Raw genomic sequence first — 19,064 nt, 5'->3', positions numbered from 1 at the left:
GTTTTTAAACGAAGAAAGTCCGTTTTTGTTTTGATTGTTGTTATTTGTAACACATCTCGTTACTTCAGAAGAGGGTGAGAGCTCGAGCTGAAGAGGAGAGGAGGGCTCCCGTTACTCACTGCTGCTCAGCAAACGACCTCCAACTGCGGTGGCTCAGAACAACAATTTATTATTACCTCTCAAGGCTCTGGGGTTGGCGGGGCTCAGCTGAGCGGTTCTCAGGAGGGGCCTGTCATGCCGTTACACCCAGAGGGTGGCTGGGACCCGAGTGGTCAGAAGGCTCCATGGGGCTGGCTGTTGTCTGGGGTCTCAGCAGGAGCTCTGCGCACGCTGCCCACACGTGGCTTCTCTGCAGAGCCTGGGCTTCTCGGCCCAGCACAGAGGCTGGCTTCCAAAGAAAGCACAGCCCAATGGGGAGCTGCAGGGCTCCTGTGAGCCAGCCTCAGGAACCCCGGATCACTGCTTCTGACGTAACGATTGGTCAAGCCAGTCAGCAAGGCCAGTCCAGACAAAGAAGAGGGAAATAGATTTTACCTCTTGGCACGGGAGCCGCGTGCTCGTTTTAGAAGAAAAGGCGTTGAAGCTGGCGGTCTCCAAAGACTATCTAGCACACGAAATGCACATCTCGTTAAGATACAGGTAACACCGACATCAGCTGCGTTCATTTTCCAGGTCCCCGAGATCCCAGCACTCCAGCCACCAAACCAGGACTCAAGCATGTCTCTCAGAAACGCTGCAAACCACCATCTGCTGGGCCTGCACAGGGGCCGGCAAATATCAGACACCGGAACTGTTAATCAGTGAGGGCCGAGGTCCTCTGAAATGCCAAAGGCAATCGGCTTTATCCGCCACAATCCCATCGGCAGATACTGGTGATCCGGGCGTTGTGCGTCTTTGGAAATTATCCACAAAGTTGAAAATGTATGAAATCCTTGTTATGGGTCTTCCCTGGTGGCGCAGTGGTTAAGAATCCACCTGCCAATGCAGGGGATGTGGGTTCGAGCCCTGGTCCGGGAAGATCCCACATGCCGCGGAGCAACGAAGCCCGTGCACCACAGTTGCTGAGCCCGTGTGCCTAGAGCCCATGTTCCACAACGAGAGAAGCCACCACAATGAGAAGCTCACGCACCGTAATGAAGAGTAGCCCACCCCCCCCCCCCCCGCTGCAACTGGAGAAAGCCTGCGTGCCGCAACGAAGACCCAACACAGCCAAAAATAAAATAAAGAAATTAAAATAAAGAAAGAATTAAAAAAAAAAAAACCTTGTTGTCCCTTAAAGGAATATTCGATATCATCTGTGAGGAAGTCCATTTGATTGAAAAACTTTATGAAATTTTTGCCTAAAATCACTTTAGCTCTTATAATGAAAAAATGTGTTTGTTCATAATGGACACACACTTCTCAAGTTCCTATTTTTCCTTTTAAATTCTTCCTTCTCAGGGGAACCCACTTGTATTCTCTGCCCTGCTTGTGTGGCCAAGACTCCCCTTCCTTCTAATTAAACAGGGACCTGCAGCTGGACGAGCTGCCTTTCCACACCCCAGGGTGAACCCCGCAGTTAAGAGGAGGGGTCCCCAGGAAGCCCGGACCTACGCAGGAGTGTCACAGCCAGCCTCACCGCAAAGTGTAAAGCACTTACCAAACTGTCCCTGGACTTTGTTCTGAATGAATTTTTCACACCTACTGTCAGACTTTCAGACTGGAAACTATTTATGTAAAGTGCATCACCGCATTGTGCACTTGTTGCTTTTTACATCCCTCACAATGTCATGCAAATGAGCAGCAGATTTTATTTAAATGAGGTGAGAGCTCCCGGGGTCTGTAACGTGGGACATGCTCTAGAGAGAGAAGACAAAATGGGTCTGAGCTTCCCAAGGACGACATAGAATTTGGATTTTACTTCGAAGTACAGAAGGGGTGCCGGGGCAAAGGCCACGTGAGGACCACACAGGCCCGGGGCCCCACAGAAGAGCAGCCTCGCGCACGGCGTGGGAAGGCCAGAGGCCCAGGGCTGGAGCTGCTCAGAGGCCAGGGCCAAACCCTCTACGGATTCTCCTCCCTCTGGGGGCAGAGAAGTCGTGTGAGGGGCAGGGGTCCCTCCTCGGGGTGTCTCCCACTCTTCTGACAGGCGGGCCAGCATGGGTGCCGAAGCGCGCGGCTCCGGTGATGGAGCCTCCTGGCCCATCGTGTGGCCTCACAGTGTCGCTTTTCTCAACATGCTGAATCCTACTCACTGTTCTGCCTTGGTCCTCAGCGAAGTCAAAGCTGTGTTTCTTGCTTTAGGCAGGCCAGTTCTAAGGTGATAATGAGCTGCAAAAGGGTTTACCTTCCCACCTTCTTGCTAAACAAGACCATCAAAGGGGATTTCAGAAGGAACGGGCAGAAAAGGTGTGTGCGTGACACCCGTGCCCCCAGCCCCTGAGGTGGCCTGTTTTTTCCTCTGCCAGGAGCCTGGGGCCTGGTAGGCAGCACTTCCAGCAGCTTCCACCCAAAGCAAGAAGCAGGACCTCGGAGGAGGTGGTGGGTGGTGATGAGAAGCAGGGGATGTGATGGGGCAGCAGTGGGAAAGGCAGAAAGGACACACTCCCTTGCTCTCCATCCAGGGATCAGCGGTCCAGGTCAGGAACCCCGAGGGATGTCACGTGAAGGGCTCTTTTCAAACAGAGGAGGGGATGGGACACCCGTGTCAATGCAGAATCGTGAGCTCCATCAGAGAAAAACAAGTCAGGACTTGGAAAGAAGCGAATGACATTCAAAAGGATCATTGTGAGGGAGGGAATGGGTCGGTTGCGACATCGGCGCCCTGGGATCAGAGGTCGGCAAGCACCTCAAAGTCAACCAGAAAAAGGCTTTTCTTCTATAGGGTTGGGGAAGGAGACAGGGATGAGCGGGAACTTTGCAGGGAAATGACCCACCATGGCCGGGAAGAGGGTCCCGCTGTGCTGACGATTCCCCAGAGAAGCTGACAAGGGGACAGGTCCACGTTCAGTGTTGCTCAGACTTGGGGACAAGCCGCGTTCTGGGGTCTGGAGGAAGGAGAGGCCCCTGACTAGCTCTTAGTCAGGACAAAGCAGAGGGTGGGCCGTGGGCAGCTTGCTCAACCCAGGAAGAGAAAGGGAGCTAAAGAGGAAGGGGGGACATGTCAGTCAACCTGGTCTTGCTTTTCATTGATCTTTGCTATAAATGTTTTTATAAAAGTATCTCCTGGGACTTCCCTGGTGGCGCAGTGGTTGAGAGTCCGCCTGCCGATGCAGGGGACACGGGTTCGTGCCCCGGTCCTGGAAGATCCCACATGCCGCGGAGCAACCGAGCCCGTGCGCCACAACTACCGAGCCTGTACTCTAGAGCCCGCAAGCCACAACTATTGAGCCCGTGCACCACAACTACTGAAGCTCGTGTGCCTAGAGCCCGTGCTCTGCAACAAGAGAAGCCACCACAATGAGAAGCCTGCGCACCACAACGAAGAGTAGCCCCCGCTCGCCGCAAGCAGAGAAAGCCCGTGCGCAATGACGAAGATCCAATGCAGTCAAAAATAAATAAATAAATGTATAAGAAAAAAATACAAAAACCTATTTCCTGAGACTTGAATCACAACAACACACTACATCATGGTGAACACTTTTATGATTCCAGAATTCTTTTCCTTTTATTTTTCTGTCTTTTTTTTTTAAAATCGCTTGTACCCCAAAATGAGTTCTCCAAGTGACTCATCAATTGCTTTTCCTTCCATCAACTGCTATACCTAAAGACAGGGCACTTGTTAGATCTGTCACCTGCCATCTCATACAGATCGAGTGCCCAGCTTTTTAGCATCTCACGCTTTTCTTTTTTTTAATTGAGAGATAATTGACATATGACATTATATTGGTTTCAAGTGTACAACATAATGATTGGATATTTACATGTATTGTGAAATGAACAATAAGTCTAGTTAATATCCATCACCACACATGGTGTTTTTGATCCCAAATGATACAATAGTAATACTTGTGTTTTTTTATCCCCCCAAAAAACTAGTGTTTATTGAGTAGCTACCCCACTCCAGGCACTGTCCTACCAGCGTCACATGAGCTGAGGCTGCTGTCCTCTGTGACACTCTGAGGCTGCCCCGTCATGGTCTTTACTGTACAGAGGAGGGAATGAGGGGTGAAGAAAGTCAGTACCTCCCTGCGGTGCACAGCTTTCGGGGTGAACACAGGCAGGGGGCTCCAGAGGCTGCAACACTAACCACAATGCTCACACGGCCCTTTCTAAATACTTCTAAATCTTTCCAGGCAGCCCGCAAAGTTCCCTTGCTCCCGGAGGTAACTGACCAGGAGACGGAGTGAGTGTTTGAGCATAAACTCATTGTCACACCTTGAAAGGCAACTCGGAGTCCTTCTTCTGGGAGATAACAGCACCCAGGTCCCTCCCTTCTCAGCAACTTTACCACCAGCTCCAGGGAGTCATATGATTATTTTATAACCTACAGGATATAGATGGTTAACCATCTGTATTTGGGCAAATAGGCGTTCCTTTTACATAGGAAGTGGTAATTCAGCGATTTGCTTTTGGTTAATTCTGGTCTCTCACTGCTTTTTTCTTAATGACCATTAGAAAGTGCATCTGGTTACGAGAATCACACTGGTGCTGTGCGTTCCTGGGGTGTCATGAGGGGCGTGTAACCGAACTGGGCACTTTGGATCACGGCGTTTCTCAAGGTGAGCCCCGCTAAGCCCCCTCGACTCCTTTTAAAAGTGTCTTTTCTTCTCTGATACCCGCATCTAAGGAATATTAGACACGCAAGTGCTTTACTCTTAAGAATTCCAGAATGCTGGCAAGCTGTCTGTGTTTACACTTAGTGAAACATTCTCACTTTCACACATACAGTGTCCTAATAGTTTTAGGAATAGTACTGTGTGTTCAAGAAGCTCTCTTTCCCTCTAAATGTACAGGAAGTGATTTCATTCTAATTGCCTCGAACTGGAGCTTGGGCGATGGTTCGGGCATTGCTTCACAGGGGAAAAGTCCAGGGGGCACCTGTCTGGAGAGCAATTCTTTATTTAAATAAGTACGTAAAGAGTTTGCAGCGCTAACACCTGAGCTAGAATAATGTTTTGGCGGCCACGCAATAGGTGATGTATGCACCGAAAGATGACGAGTGAGGGTCTCGAATAGCTGGAGATGGACTGGGAAGGAGCTTTTCAGGCAGTCATTTAAGAGAAATTGATTGGGTGGAAATTTTTATGAGACTCAGTGAAATACAGGAAGAGCTCTGATAATGGCTGCAAATGCCACAGTGATTGTGGAGTGAGTGTCTCATGACCATAGAAGAATGCGCAGTGGTCTTTAAAAGAGTCTGCCGTAGGTTCCATCCAAAGCCTGTGGAGTTGCAGAAAATAGCTATTGCAGACATCAGTAAAGAAACAAATGCAAGGTCTGAATTAATGAATCACTAATTCTGGAAATGATTAGAGATATGAAATATAATTTCTGTAATGAAAAAGAAAATGTAAAAGTGAGCTTTTAAAGAAGCAAAGGGAACCAAAAGAAAAAAAATGCAAACTTATATACCAATCACTGGAAAAAACCCTCTGGCTTCTTTCTTAACCACTCTTATTCAAAAGCAGAAGGAAGCCAGACTAGGGTTTCAGCTCCACTGATGTTCATCTAAAAAGGGATAAAACACCCATGGTTCAAATGAATTAAGAGAACCTACATTTATTGAGTACTTACTTTTGTAGTTTGTGAGATTCTGATATACATATCGTTTAAAAATCAACATATTATTTAAGATATGTGGGAATTTTATAGTCCTTCAGTAAGACCTGCTGGAGACAAGGTGAATTAGGTCTCTAATTCACAGCCCTAGAGGAACTGCAGTCTTCCCATCTATAAATGGGTATAAGTCTACCTTAGAGGGTTTTTGTGAGGCTATAAGGGATGATAGATGTAAAGCAGTGATCCCAATGCCCAGTGTGTAGTTAGAACTTAATTTCAAGCGTGCACACCCGCTTTCCACACACTCAACCAACATACACACGCATACACGCATGCAATGCATACACCCGTATATAATATACCTACATATGACTGACTATACGTGTGTACACAACATATATACATGCACACACATCACACACATCACATGCATGCAATGCATAACACGACATACATACATATACACACAATGTGACACACATACATGCATACACAGTACACACACATGTACTCAACATATGTACACATACACATTTAGTTCTTGTTCCTTGTCTTGTGGGCCGTCACTATTTATGAAAATAAACACAGATTGAAAATCTTCTGCTTTAACTTTAACAAACTATTAAACTTGTTATTAAATTTGTTTAAATCAAAAATGTAACAGTTTCCTTGCTGATAATATTTTGTTAAAATTATTCATGTTTTCCCTGTATTTAATTTTGGTGGGTAGATTCTGCCCTTGGCCAAATGCACAAAAAGGTTGAAGTTGGTCTGTTACCCACCCCCTTCTGCTTTTTCAGCCACCTCTTCTCTTCTCTTGGGGATCTTACTTCCTTTTTGCTGCCACCCACTCCTGGTCCGAACAGAGAGCAGACCAGTAATTGACAGACAGACCCTGCGAGGCTGTCCTTGGTCAGCTGATACCAGTGAAGACGCTGGCTGCTAATGACCTAGACTGTTTTCTGCCTGTCCCTGGTCCTCTGCATGTGACCAGAGGGCTTCCAAAGCCCTCAAAGACCAGAGCAGAGGAGTAGCTCCTGTGAAGTGGAGACCCGGGGGGCGGCCTCTGGTGGATTTGAGAGCAGCTGAGTAGGGAGAAGGGGCACTGCCTGGAGTTTTTTTTTTTAATTTTTTTTTGTTTTAATTAATTTATTTTATTTATTTATTTTTGGCTGCGTTGGGTCTTCGTTGCTGAACACGGGCTTTCTCTATTTGCAGTGAGCGGAGGCTACTCTTCCTTGTGGTGCAGGGGCTTCTCATTGTGGTGGCTTCTCTTGTGGAGCATGGGATCCAAGCACATGGGCTTCAGTAGTTGTGGCTCTCAGGCTCAGTAGTTGTGGCTCGTGGGCTCAGTAGTTTTGGCTTGTGGGCTCTAGAGCACAGGCTCAGTAGTTGTGGCTCACGGGCTTAGCTGCTCTGCAGCATGTGGGATCTTCCTGGACTAGGGCTCGAACCCATGTCCCCTGCATTGGCAGGCGGACTCTCAACCACTGTGCCACCAGGGAAGCCCTATTCTTTTCATTTTTGAATGAAGTAGTCAATTAACTGTTAGTTTCTGAGATACCTTCTTTTGCATATTGTACCTAATGAAAATGGTACTAGGAAGCCACAGTGTTTAACTGCAAAAAAAAAAAAAAAAAAGAGTAAATTAGCATTTAAAACACTATGTTAAAAATGTTCATCTAATTAAGTAACATTAAGTTTTCCTTGAAGTAACACTTTTTTTTTCCTGGGTCGTAACAAAATCTTTGAAATGTGACAGTTGGGAGGCAGACGCTCTCACCATGTGCATACGTTGAATCTTGGGACTTCAGCACATTTACTTTTCATTTAAAAGAGTAATATATTTGTGGTTTCAAATCTTAAATGCAAATGTCATATGAAGGTTCAACTTATCACTGTGTGTCTCTATAAGCGGACGAAAAGCCATTCAAAGATATATCTTTTAGGGGCTTCCCTGGTGGTGCAGTGGTTGGGAGTCTGCCTGCCGATGCAGGGGACGCGGGTTCGTGTCCCGGTCCGGGAGCGGCTGGGCCCGTGGGCCATGGCCGCTGGGCCTGCGCGTCCGGAGCCTGTGCTCCGCGGCGGGAGGGGCCCCAGCAGTGAGGGGCCCGCGTACCACAAAAAAAAAAAAAAAAAAAAAGATATATCTTTTAATAATAGATGAATTCTAAGTATGTCCACGATGAGAAAAGAATCCGTCAGGAGTTAGCGCGAGGCCTGTGCGCATTTCCTTTCATGCAATCTGAGTGGTGGATACACTCCTAGCTGGAGGCCGGCGTGGAGACCAGCTTCCTGCCTAAAGATAGGGGATCTGTTCGCCTTAGTGATATCTCTCACCACCAGGCAGTGCCAGCGCTGGACAGAGCCTGGAGCTGCTGGCCACCGGCCGGCATGTGGGCCTGGCGTTTATACTTGTCTTGGAAGGAAGCAAGGAAGGAAGGAAGGAAGGAAGGGATAGCTCCTCTAGGTCAGCTTTTTCCAAAGTGTTTTCCAAAGAACACCGACTCTAAACTTCCTGTGGGTGGGCAGGTTGGGAAGGTGTGGTTACTCAGCAAGGCTCCGAGCCAGGGTAATAAACCGTGACATAAATACCCAAGAGGAGGATGCAGGTGGTAGCGTTGCCCAATCTCACTCAACCCCAGAGCAATCTTTCCCCTGCTCTTCCTTTCTCCCCCTCTCCCGCTGTTCTTTGTACCCAGAGCATCTCCCAGGAACTCACTTTTAAATGCTGATCTAAATTCCAATGATCTAAGTTGCTGGACGCTGGAATTCCAGGTGAAGCCCCAGTTCTCACCCACAAACGTGCATTAGAGTAACCCGGAGACAGTGTGAAAGGAGATGGTCCATGATCACAGCGGACATGCACAGGACTCCAGAGCTTACCTCACCCCCAACTTTACTGATGACTCAGAAGACACAGGCAAGCACAGGCACAGGGTGACATCGCTTTCCTGGCGGGGCCCCGAACCATCAGATACAGCTTACTAAACGTGGGTTTTGGTTTCAGATCAGTATGAAGTGTTACGAGCAGCACACGTGAAAACACTGCTCTCAGGGCTCTGCAGGTTTGACTGCTCACCGCACAGTTGGAGGCTGCCTCTTTCCCGTGCCCCGCACCCTCCCGTGGACGGGGCTCCAGCGGCCCCCATGCTCCACATGGTGTCTGCCTCAAAGCTTCTCCGTCAGGGCCTCCACAGGCAAATGCACTTAGCTTGGTTCCAAGGAGGCCGGTCAAGGTTAGTCCTGCCCCTGTGTCTCCAGCTGGAAGGGAGAGCTGCACCTGCTTCAACCCTTTCCTCACCAAAGAGCTCATCACCAGAGGCTCTGATTCAGCAGGTCTGACCCACGTCACACCCACCTCGTGTTCTGTAAGGACTCACCACTGTGCCTGCCAGAGAGTTTGCCGTCCCCCAAGGCAGCTCGTGTCATTCTTACTAAACGGTTCAAGTGTTCTTTCTAATGTTTGGTCAAATCTGTGGATACCGTCTCCACTCACTGGGCACATTCTGACCCTGTGCGGGGACGGGTAAGCCTAGACCCTCTTTCAGATGACAACCTTGCGGGTAGTTGATGACCTCATTCCTCCCTGGCCCTCCCTCCGTTCAGGTGGAACATCTCCAGTTCTGGCACATGGGGGTCTGTCTTCACCATCATAGCCACTTGGCTTCAGTTGATTCCAGCTGGTCATTTTTTCCGTAGCTCAACTCAAAATTACTATGTAAGTCTGATCAGCATAGACTTGATGAAACTATCACGTACCTCATCCTAAGCCTTGCAATAATTTGGCCTAAAAATAAAACATCAATTACTTTTAACAGGCTACATTTATTGAGCATTATTTTAGTTTTCTATTGCTTCCATAACAAATTACCACACATATATTTAACTCTCAGTTCATTAGAGAAGGTACGAAATATCTATTTTTACAATGTCTTAATATCACAATTTTCATAACAGAAAGTCCGCAGATTCTTTCTCCAAAAAGTTGACTATTGCTGCTCGAGATTTGAGGTAATTTACTTGAGGAAAAAAGAAAGGTTCTTTCCATGTTGTGGTGCCCCTGATGCCAACCTGTCACCAGCACAATTTCCTCCAAACGACTCACATGACTTTTGTAATGAACATGGTGGCCTGGGGCAGGGTGAGTTACTTCCAGTGACTGCGAGGCCTCGCGTACGTGTCAACCTGGGAGCAGCCTGTTTTGAGAACACTGATTCTCAACCACAGAAGCATTATGTTCGTCATCATGCAGATTTCTAGATGGTTGACACCCAACCGTTATGTAACACTATCCCTGAAAGATGCAGAACGTACAAATTTGGGTTATTGTGATTTATTCTGCCATTCTAATCAGAAATAAGAGTAAATCAAAGGAGATCAAAATAACGTCTCAGGAATAGACATAATTCAGACCGAACTTCTAGGGTCTCTGCTTGGAGCGCAGCCCCCGGCAGCACGGCCTGAATATCTGGTTTCTTGTGGTACCAGCTTAGACCCTCCTGCCGACACTCAGGACAAAGACTTTCCTGACCCTGGCCTTTTCCTCACCAGAGGGAGCCCCTTGTTTTTCTGTACACCCCACTATTGTTGCTAGTATTGCACAGTTTTATAATGATTTGCTTACCTGACAGCTTCTTGAAGCTGGAGCTGACGTTCAATGCGTCTCCGCATCCTCTGTGTTTCTCCTCAGTAGATACTCATAAACATCGGTTGAACTGAATTCAATTTGAATTCAGAAAACATTATCTACCACAGTGTGGTTAAAAAATATCTCCCCTAAGTGGGCTTCCAGCTGGGCCAAGCGTGCTGGGTCATCCCTTACCGCATTATAACTGGGCTGCCATTCCCACCGTTGCCAACCCCACCTCCATATGGTATGAAGGCCTGACACCCCAGCACCCCACAGCTGCGTCTCACCAGCACCCATGTTGCCTCCCCAGGTCTGGACTCCGTCTGGGCTCGGTCCCTGCACAGCTCCCCAGCAGCGTGGTCTCCACGGCAGCCCTGTGTCCCCGCTTCCGTGGTATCCCCTCCTGCTCTGCTCCCAGCCCCCTTCCCATGCACCTGTAGCCCACCCCTCCCTCAGTCTGTACCTTTTCCTCCTTCTGGAGTCCTTGAAAGTCCTTCTTCCCACACACCTTCCACAACCTGCTCAGTCCCAAGTGAGGACAAGCCCCCCGCATCAGCGCATTTGTGTGAAGCTGTGTGCACGTTATTTTTATTAGCTTTTTGAGGCATAATTTATAACAATAAACGTCACCAATTTGAAGTACACCCTTCAGTGGGTTTTGACAACAGTCACCGTCCTGACAGGGAGCATCTCCCGCACCACAAAAAGTCCCCGAACCTGGCCCAGCCTGTCTCTTCTTCCGACCCCTCACCCACGGCCCAGCCGGTCTCTTCTTCCGACCCCTCACCCACGGCCCAGCCGGTCTCTTCTTCCGACCCCTCACCCACGGCCCAGCCGGTCTCTTCTTCCGACCCCTCACCCACGGCAATCACTGACTTGGTTCCTGCCACTATTGTTTTGCCTTTTCTAGAATTTCATATAAATGGAATAATGCAGTACATGGGCCTTATATGTTTGAATTCTTTACCCAGAAAAATGCTTTTGTAATTCACGTGTGCGGAGCGGGCGTCAGTAGCCAGTCTTCATCTTCCGGCTGCGTTCTAGTGTGGAGGGGGAGCAGTCTACACATCTGTTCCCCAGCTGATGGGCACTGGGGTTCTTTCCAGTTCGGGGATGTTAAGAATAAACCTTTGAGTACAAGTCTTTCATTTTCATTCTCCTGGGTGAACACGCAGGGGTCACTTGTGGTTCACGTGGTAAGTGTGTGTTTAACTTATGAGAGACTTTGACTTGTTTTCTCAGAGCGGGTCTCTGTGCTGCGTCCCCACCACTCTGGTGGGCATGCGAGGCTCCACGTCGTCTTCCACAGTCTTGTGTGCCTTTCTGATTTTAGCCAGTCTGGTGAGCATGAAATGACTTCTTATTGCAGTTTTAATTTGCATTTTCCTAATAATTAATGACATGGAGTGCCTTTTCTTGTGCTTATAAATACATCTATGTATTTTCTTTGGGGAATCGACTTAAAATTTTTGCCTGATTCTTCTTGAGTTGTTTGTCTTCTTGACATTGAGTTGTAAGGCTTCTTTGAATATGCTGGCCACAATGATCAGATATAAATTTACAATTTTTTCCCCATGCAATGGTTTTTTTCATTTTCTGAAGCCTTTCGAAGGGCAGAAGTTTTGAATTCTGATCAGTTACAATTTATCAATTTTATAACAGTTCATGCCTTGAGCAATTTATACAAGAAGTCTCTTTCATTCCCAAGGGCGTGAAGATTTTCTCCTATGTTGTCTTCTAGATGTTTTATGGTTTTAGCTCTCACATACAGCTCTATAACCTATTCTGAATTATTTTTTTGCCTACGGTGTGATATAAGGCGTTTGGATCAACTTTTATACATGAATATCCAGTTGTTTGGGCACCATTTACTGAAAAGACTGTTTTTCCCACTGAATTACCTTGGTAGTTTAGTTAAAAATCTGTATTTTTTCTGTTCTATTGATTTATGAATCTATCCTCTTGCCAATACCACAGTGTCATAATTGCTGTAGCTTACAGTAAGTCTTGAAATCAGGTATTGTGAGTCCTACAATTTTGTTCTCTTTTTCAAAGTTGTTTTGGCTATTCTAAATCCCTTGAATTTCTTAATAAACTTTAGATTTACCTTGTCAATTTCTACAAAAACACTTGCCACAATTTTGATTTGGGTTTTGTTGTATCTGTAGATCAGTTTGGAGAGAACTGACATTTTAACAATATTGAATTGTTTAATCTACATATGACATATCTTTCTATTAAGTTAGATGGTTTAATTTCTCTCGGCAGTGTTTTGTAGTTTTCAGGATATGTATACATCTTGGTGGATGTATTCATAAGTATTTCATTTCATGTTTTCTGATGCTATTACGATTTTTTTTTCAGTTTCGATTTCCAAATGTTGCTGGGGCATAGAATTACAATTGATTTGTGTCCATCATTGGTGTCCAGTCTGATGTTAATCCTAATCAGTGTATTATTATTATTATTATTTTTTGCTGCACCGTGAGGCATGTGGGATCTTAGTTCCCCAAGCAGGGATCGAACCCATGCCCCCTGCAGTGGAAGTGCGGATTCTTAACCACTGGACTGCCAGGGAAGTGCCCCAATCAATGTATTTTCATTTTACATATTGTGTATTTCATCTATAGGACCTTTCCTAGGTCTTTTTATGTCTTTCATGACACTCCTCGTCATGTCTATGCCTTCCTCTACCTTCTTGATCACATGGAGTTATATTTACAGTAGCTGTTGGCGCAACTTTTTGTGCTAATTCTATCATCTCTGTCATTTTTCTGTTTCTCTGTGTAGATCATGGGTCACACTCTTCTGTTATTTTAAATGTCTGTGCTTTAGTCAGTTAGAGCTACTCTAACAAATTACCACAAATTGTTGTTTGTTGCTGAAACAACAAACATTTTAGTTCTCACGTTCTAGGGGTTGGGAAATCCAAGATCAAGGCCCCAGAGGATCCAGGTCTGATGAAACCTTGCTTCCTGGTCTGCAGTCTTCTCACTGTGTCCCCACAGGGTGCAGAGCAGAGAAGGGAAGCGAGCCCTGTGGCGTCTCTTCTTGTAAGGGCACGAATCCCATTGTGGGGGGAGGCCCCATCTCTACCTGCCATCACACTGGGGGTTCAGCTTCAGCATACACATTTTGGGGAGCTGCAAACATTCAATCTACTGTGGTTTGGAAATTTTTGTTTGGGTGCCTGACATTATGAGTTTTACATGTTGAAGGCTGAATTTTGTTTATTTCTTTAAATAATTTTGGGCTTTATTCTGGAAGGTAGTTGTATTATTGGAATCAGATGGATCATTTGAGACTTCCTCTCAGGCTTTGCTCTGGACGGCAGGTCCAGAGCAGCATTTAGGTCAGATTATTTTAACCACGTTACTCCTAAGATGGCGCCCTCCTGAGGACGCTCCCAGGGCCCTGGGATGTGGAAGGTCATGGTTGCCACTGATGCCGAAACCCCGCCTCTCTTTACTGGTGCCGAGTAGAAATGCGGAGACAGAGTTTTGGGTGAAGTAGAAAAGAGTGCTTTTATTGCTTTGCCAGGCAAAGGGGGCCACAGCAGGCTAGTGCCCTCAAGATGTGCCCTCCCTTGAGAGGAGGAAAGGCTCTGTAGTCTCGGGTGGGAAATCGGGCGGCAGACAAGGGTCAAGCGGCACATTCTTCTTGACTTCAGCAAAGTTTCAGAACCATCAAAGCTGGCGTCAGGTGGTCTCGGGATGGGCTCTGGTGGTCCTTGAGGCTATCGTGCCATGACCTTCTTTCTGGAATGAAGAAGGCTCACAAAGGGAGGGGTTGTTAGGGAGTGTTTTCTCCAAGAAGTAAACACCAGGTGCATAGTTCAATTCTAACCAGAAAACGATCATTTTCAAATGGCAGTTAAGCAAGAAGAAAAAGAAAAAAAAAAAAAAATATATATGTGGGGGAGAGTGGCTGGATGGGCTAAAAGAATAAAGTTTAACATGAGGGAGGCTATCGACTGATTTCTGTTGCAACAGCGATCTGGCCATGGGAGAGCTATTTCCAGCCTGGGAGAACACTGCGAACCCCACTGCCCATCCTTTCTGGTGGTTCTTCCCCCAGTCGCGTGTCGCTTCCTGTTAGGGACACCACTCTGCTGGTCTCCTCGTTTTTCTGTGTGAAGGGCCTCCTCTCCCAGCCGCCCGGCCTCCCTGAATTCTGGTCCCGGTCTCCTCAACTCAGCAAGAGGGTCATTCTCTGGGTTACCCCCCTGCTCTGCACTTGGGAACTGCTCCCCTTGAGAGCTGGGGGCTTCGCAGAGCTCAGACCATTGCCCACTTCACTGGTCTCCTGTCGGGGACCATAGTCCTGTGATGTCTGTAAACTGTGATTTAATGCATTTTACAGGCTTTCTTGGTTGTTTAATGCGTAAGGTGCATTTGGTCTCTCTTAATCCATCATGGCTGGAAGCACAAGTCTTGAGTTTTGATTGATACGTTTAATCGGATAATCTGATCGACGTGTCTGCTTCCTCAATATGCTTTCGCAGCACAGAAGCTCTGTATTATGCATCTTCTGCATGCTCTGAAGTGCCCATTAGAACTCTACACTTGCAGGCAATTGCAAAAGTGCAGAGGGGAGCCCAGCCTCCCTGCAGTCCTGTGGGCACAGCAGGGACCGGAGCGGCAGCGAACACTCAGTGTCCAGGCATCCAGGAAGGAGTGGGTTCAGGCCACCTGGTCTGTGATTGGGAAGCAACAGCGGGAGAATCAAATGATACAAGAAGCATGTTCAGAAAATCCTTCAGGGTGACCTCTGTGATCCACTGAATCCTTCCCCCAGATGTCAGTGTTGACTCTGGAGGTGGGGACTGACTTGGCGCAGGTAGATGGGTTATGGGACACATTTCTCCTTCCTGTCTGAGCCTCTGAGGCCCGCATCTCTGCTGTTCCTTCGTCTTCTTGACCTTGCTGGGCCACATGGCAAGGGAGGAGCTGAAGGAGGAGAGTGAGTATGCATTTCACAGGAGTATCAGGATTCCAGGACAGGGATTTTGCCGGGGGTGGGGCTGGATAATAGAGCAGGATGATGAACAACACCAAGCAAAGAAGGATGAGTGAGTATAGGAAGAGCAAAGAATCCTTCTTTCCTTCCTGTTTGTTTCAAATGATAGATTTCAGAGTCCTGCGTGCTGAGACTCCAGCTCCATCCTTTCTTAGTCTCCTGGTGAATTTATTGAGCCTGGACCCCGTGTCACCCCTCTTGGCGTTCCCAGCATGTCACATGCTCCATCAAGGTTGTTTGGACTGTGGTCAGGCTGACCCAGCCAGGCTGGTCACACCGTTTCACAAACACGCAACGCTCAGTATTCCTTTTCAGCCAGAGCGGTCACCTGCAGGTGACCTGTTCTCCAAGGACCCAGAGCGGGCCTGTCCGCAGAGCCTTCCCTAACCACGCCGACCTGAACCTTCCTTCCCAAACTTTGGTTTCTGAGGAGTATGATGTGTTTGCCCCAGTAGATTAGTGGTCGTTAGCTAGACTGTCCATGGGACGTATCTGTGGTTTTTCAGGATTATATATATAAAACCATAAATATATACCCAGCCTTTAATATTACATATAATATTTTCAGGCTAGGACTATCAATTATAAGTATCCTGGCAACATCTACACTTCTATAGGTTTTGTTCAGTGGAATCTTGTGAATGTAATTAATTTGAATTTTGCAGAAGGTTTTTCTGCAGATCAGATCTGTGGTTTTGCTGATATCGCCCTTTTTTATGCTCTAGATCAGGGATGGGCAAATCACAGCCCACGGTACCATGTCTGGTCCGCCCACTCATTTGTGTAGCTGTCTGTAGCTGCCTTCACACTGCACCCGCAGATCTGAGTAGCTGTGTCAGAGACGACAGGACCTGAAGATCCTAAAATACTTACCATCTGGCCTTTTACAGAAGGAGGTTGCTGACACCAGCTCTAAATGAATATTTCTGTGTAAAATAGTGCGCTGTGCACTCTTTGTGTTGAAATGGGAAGAAATCTATTTCCTTAATTCTCTGGCTCTCTGAGAATACTTAACTGTAATGCATTTTGCTTTCTTTCCTCCTTAGATTCACTTCTCTCCTATTCTCTCCGCTGTGAGCCAGGGGAGTTGAAAATCCTCTCCCCTTCTAGTCCAGGCCCGGACTCTCGGCCCAGATCAAGCACCACCATGAGAGAGGTGAGCATCTTTTTTTTGTTTTCAGAGTGGCTAAACCATTTTATTTTCCCACCAGTGACATGATATAATTTTTCTACGTACTCGCCAGCATTTGATGTTGTCACTATACTTTTATTTTTTAACATCTTTATTGAGGTATAATTTGAGCATCTTTTTTATTTTGGTTGGGAGTATAATTTCGGTCAGTTGTGCTCCTTGAAAATGACACTACTGCTAACTCTATCTTTGTTCACTTTCCAGGAACCCATGAATTCCACCAACATCTACGATGCCAATGAGGATTATTTTGGGTTCGCTAATAGTTCAGATTACTCACTCGATGTTGATAGCTTTCTATGTTCCTTGCAGGAGGTCAGAAAGTTCTCTGGGCTATTTGTGCCACTCGCTTACTCCTTGATATGTGTCTCTGGCCTCCTGGGCAATATTTTGGTGGTGGTCACCTTTGCTTTTTATAAGAAAGCCAAGTCTATGACAGACGTCTGTCTCCTGAACATGGCCGTCGCAGACATCCTCTTCGTCCTTACCCTCCCGTTCTGGGCCGTCAACCACGCTACTGGCGAGTGGGTCTTCAGCAACGTCATGTGCAAACTGACCCGGGGCATCTACGCCATCAACTTTAACTGTGGGATGCTGCTCCTGACCTGTATCAGCCTGGACCGCTACATCGCCATCGTGCAGGCCACCAAGTCCTTCTGGCTCCGGTCCAGAGCCTTGGCCCACCACAGGATGATCTGTTTGGTCGTGTGGGTGGTGTCGATCTTCATCTCCAGCTCGACCTTCATGTTCAACCAGAAATACAAGCTGCAAGGCAGCGACGTCTGCGAGCCCAGGTACCACACCGTCTCCGAGCCAATCCGGTGGAAGCTGCTGGTGCTGGGACTGCAGCTCCTGTTCGGCTTCTTCATCCCGCTGGTGTTTATGATATTTTGCTACATGTTTATTGTCAAGACCTTAATTCAAGCTCAGAATTCCAAAAGGCACAGAGCCATCCGCGTGATCATAGCCGTGGTCCTTGTCTTTCTGGCTTGCCAGATCCCACATAACATGGTGCTTCTCGTGACCGCCGTCAACCTGGGCAGGACGGACCGCTCGTGCAGCAGCGAGAGGCTGCTGGGCTACACCAGGAACGTCACCGAGGTCCTGGCTTTCCTGCACTGCTGCCTCAACCCGGTGCTCTATGCCTTCGTCGGTCAGAAGTTTAGAAGCTACTTTCTGAAGATCACGAAGGACCTGTGGTGCCTGAAGAGGAGGCAGAAGTCGCTGGGCTTCTCGTGCTCCCGGCTGCACTCGGACACCCTCACCTCCCGGCAGAACAGCGAGACCGTGGACAACGACAGCCCGTCCTCCTTCACCATGTGACGCCCCCCAGGCTCGGTGCGGACGGGCTAACAGGCAGGACAAAAACGCATGGGGCGTGTGGACATGAAGCCAAAGCGAGGGCGTCTTTCCTGCAAGGTCAGGGCTGCACGCGCTCGGGGTGCCAGCAGGCACCGACGGGCAGCATCCCCCAAACTCATTTAACGGGGATGCTCTGTGCCCCCGTCCCTGCTGGCTGGCATTCTGCAAAACAGGCTTTGGGAAATGCTGAATGAAAATGAATTGCTGACAAACGTGAACACTTTCAGGAATATTCACGAAGCAGCCCTAGACCACAATTTCTTCTGGTCGTCGCAAAACATCCCACGGCTTAAAAACCCAAAATGGATGGGCTTCCCTGGTGGTGCAGCGGTTGAGAGCCCGCCTGCCGATGCGGGGGACGCGGGTTCGTGCCCCGGTCCGGGAAGATCCCGCATGCCGCGGAGCGGCTGGGCCCATGAGCCATGGCCGCTGAGCCTGCGCGTCCGGAGCCTGTGCTCCGCAACGGGAGAGGCCACAGCAGTGAGAGGCCCGCGTACCGGAAAAAAAAAAAAAAAAAAAAAAGGAAAAAACAAACGAATGCCCTCGTGTAACTCATTTCAGGCAGAAGGTTAAACGTCTTTCCATCGCGATGGTTACTGTTGGTGTCATAATAGCAAAATGGGCTGGCCTGAGCTTTATCTCATTTCCCTGTGAAAAAGTGTGAGTTTTTTCTCATTTCTCAAGCATGAGCTCATAAAAAAGCAGAAGAAAAACAAGCTCAGAGACAGAAGAGGTGGCTGCATGAGCACTAGAGACACTTGTCACGGTGGATAAGGCAGTTGAGGTTGTAACCGGCCGTCAGGAAGTGTAAGTTTGCTTCATTTCCCTCTGTGACTGGAAATTCTCCTCTAAAAATCCATTAGACTGCATGCACTTAGCATACAGAAGGGGCTTAATAACAGAACACAATAAAATTGGAGCTTATAGTGCAGTTTAAAGAGTTAGTCGTTTAAATTTTTTTTTTAATAAATAGAGTACTTTTTTAAAAAGAACCAGGAAACTTTACTGAGACAATAATATAAGAACTTTTGTTCATTTCCATCATGGAGTTGAAGAAAGCTGTGTGGAGGGGACTCTGGCAGTGACGAGCTTCAAATTAGCTTCTCAGAGAGCTTGGATCACGTTGGCTTCTGCTGCAGTAAAGTGGTTTTACCTAAA

The 19,064-nt window shown here is 47.5% G+C and overlaps 1 protein-coding gene and 1 pseudogene across 2 annotated transcripts in view; one reads left to right on the top strand and one right to left on the bottom strand.

The window, feature by feature from the left end:
* LOC309971982 (methionine adenosyltransferase 2 subunit beta-like) overlaps positions 1-13,766 on the bottom strand; it is a 64,507-nt pseudogene extending 50,741 nt beyond the window's left edge. Inside the window, exon 1 of the transcript in view lies at positions 13,710-13,766. The product of the transcript in view is annotated as a methionine adenosyltransferase 2 subunit beta-like (transcript). The remainder of the gene's footprint in view (positions 1-13,709) is intronic.
* Positions 13,767-15,267: 1,501 nt separating this feature from the next.
* On the top strand, positions 15,268-17,867 carry CCR6 (C-C motif chemokine receptor 6; the record flags this gene model as incomplete). Its single annotated transcript, XM_082855416.1, has 3 exons — positions 15,268-15,295; positions 16,399-16,508; positions 16,749-17,867. 3 exons carry the CDS (start codon positions 15,268-15,270, stop codon positions 17,865-17,867), a joined length of 1,257 nt encoding a protein of 418 aa, XP_082711542.1.
* Positions 17,868-19,064: the final 1,197 nt, after the last annotated feature.

This window comes from Leucopleurus acutus (assembly GCF_964270905.1).
Source record: "Leucopleurus acutus genome assembly, chromosome: 15".
Lineage (NCBI taxonomy): Eukaryota > Metazoa > Chordata > Mammalia > Artiodactyla > Delphinidae > Leucopleurus > Leucopleurus acutus.
The sequence above is the reverse complement of the archived record's forward strand: the minus strand, read 5'-3'. Positions and strand labels throughout refer to the sequence as shown.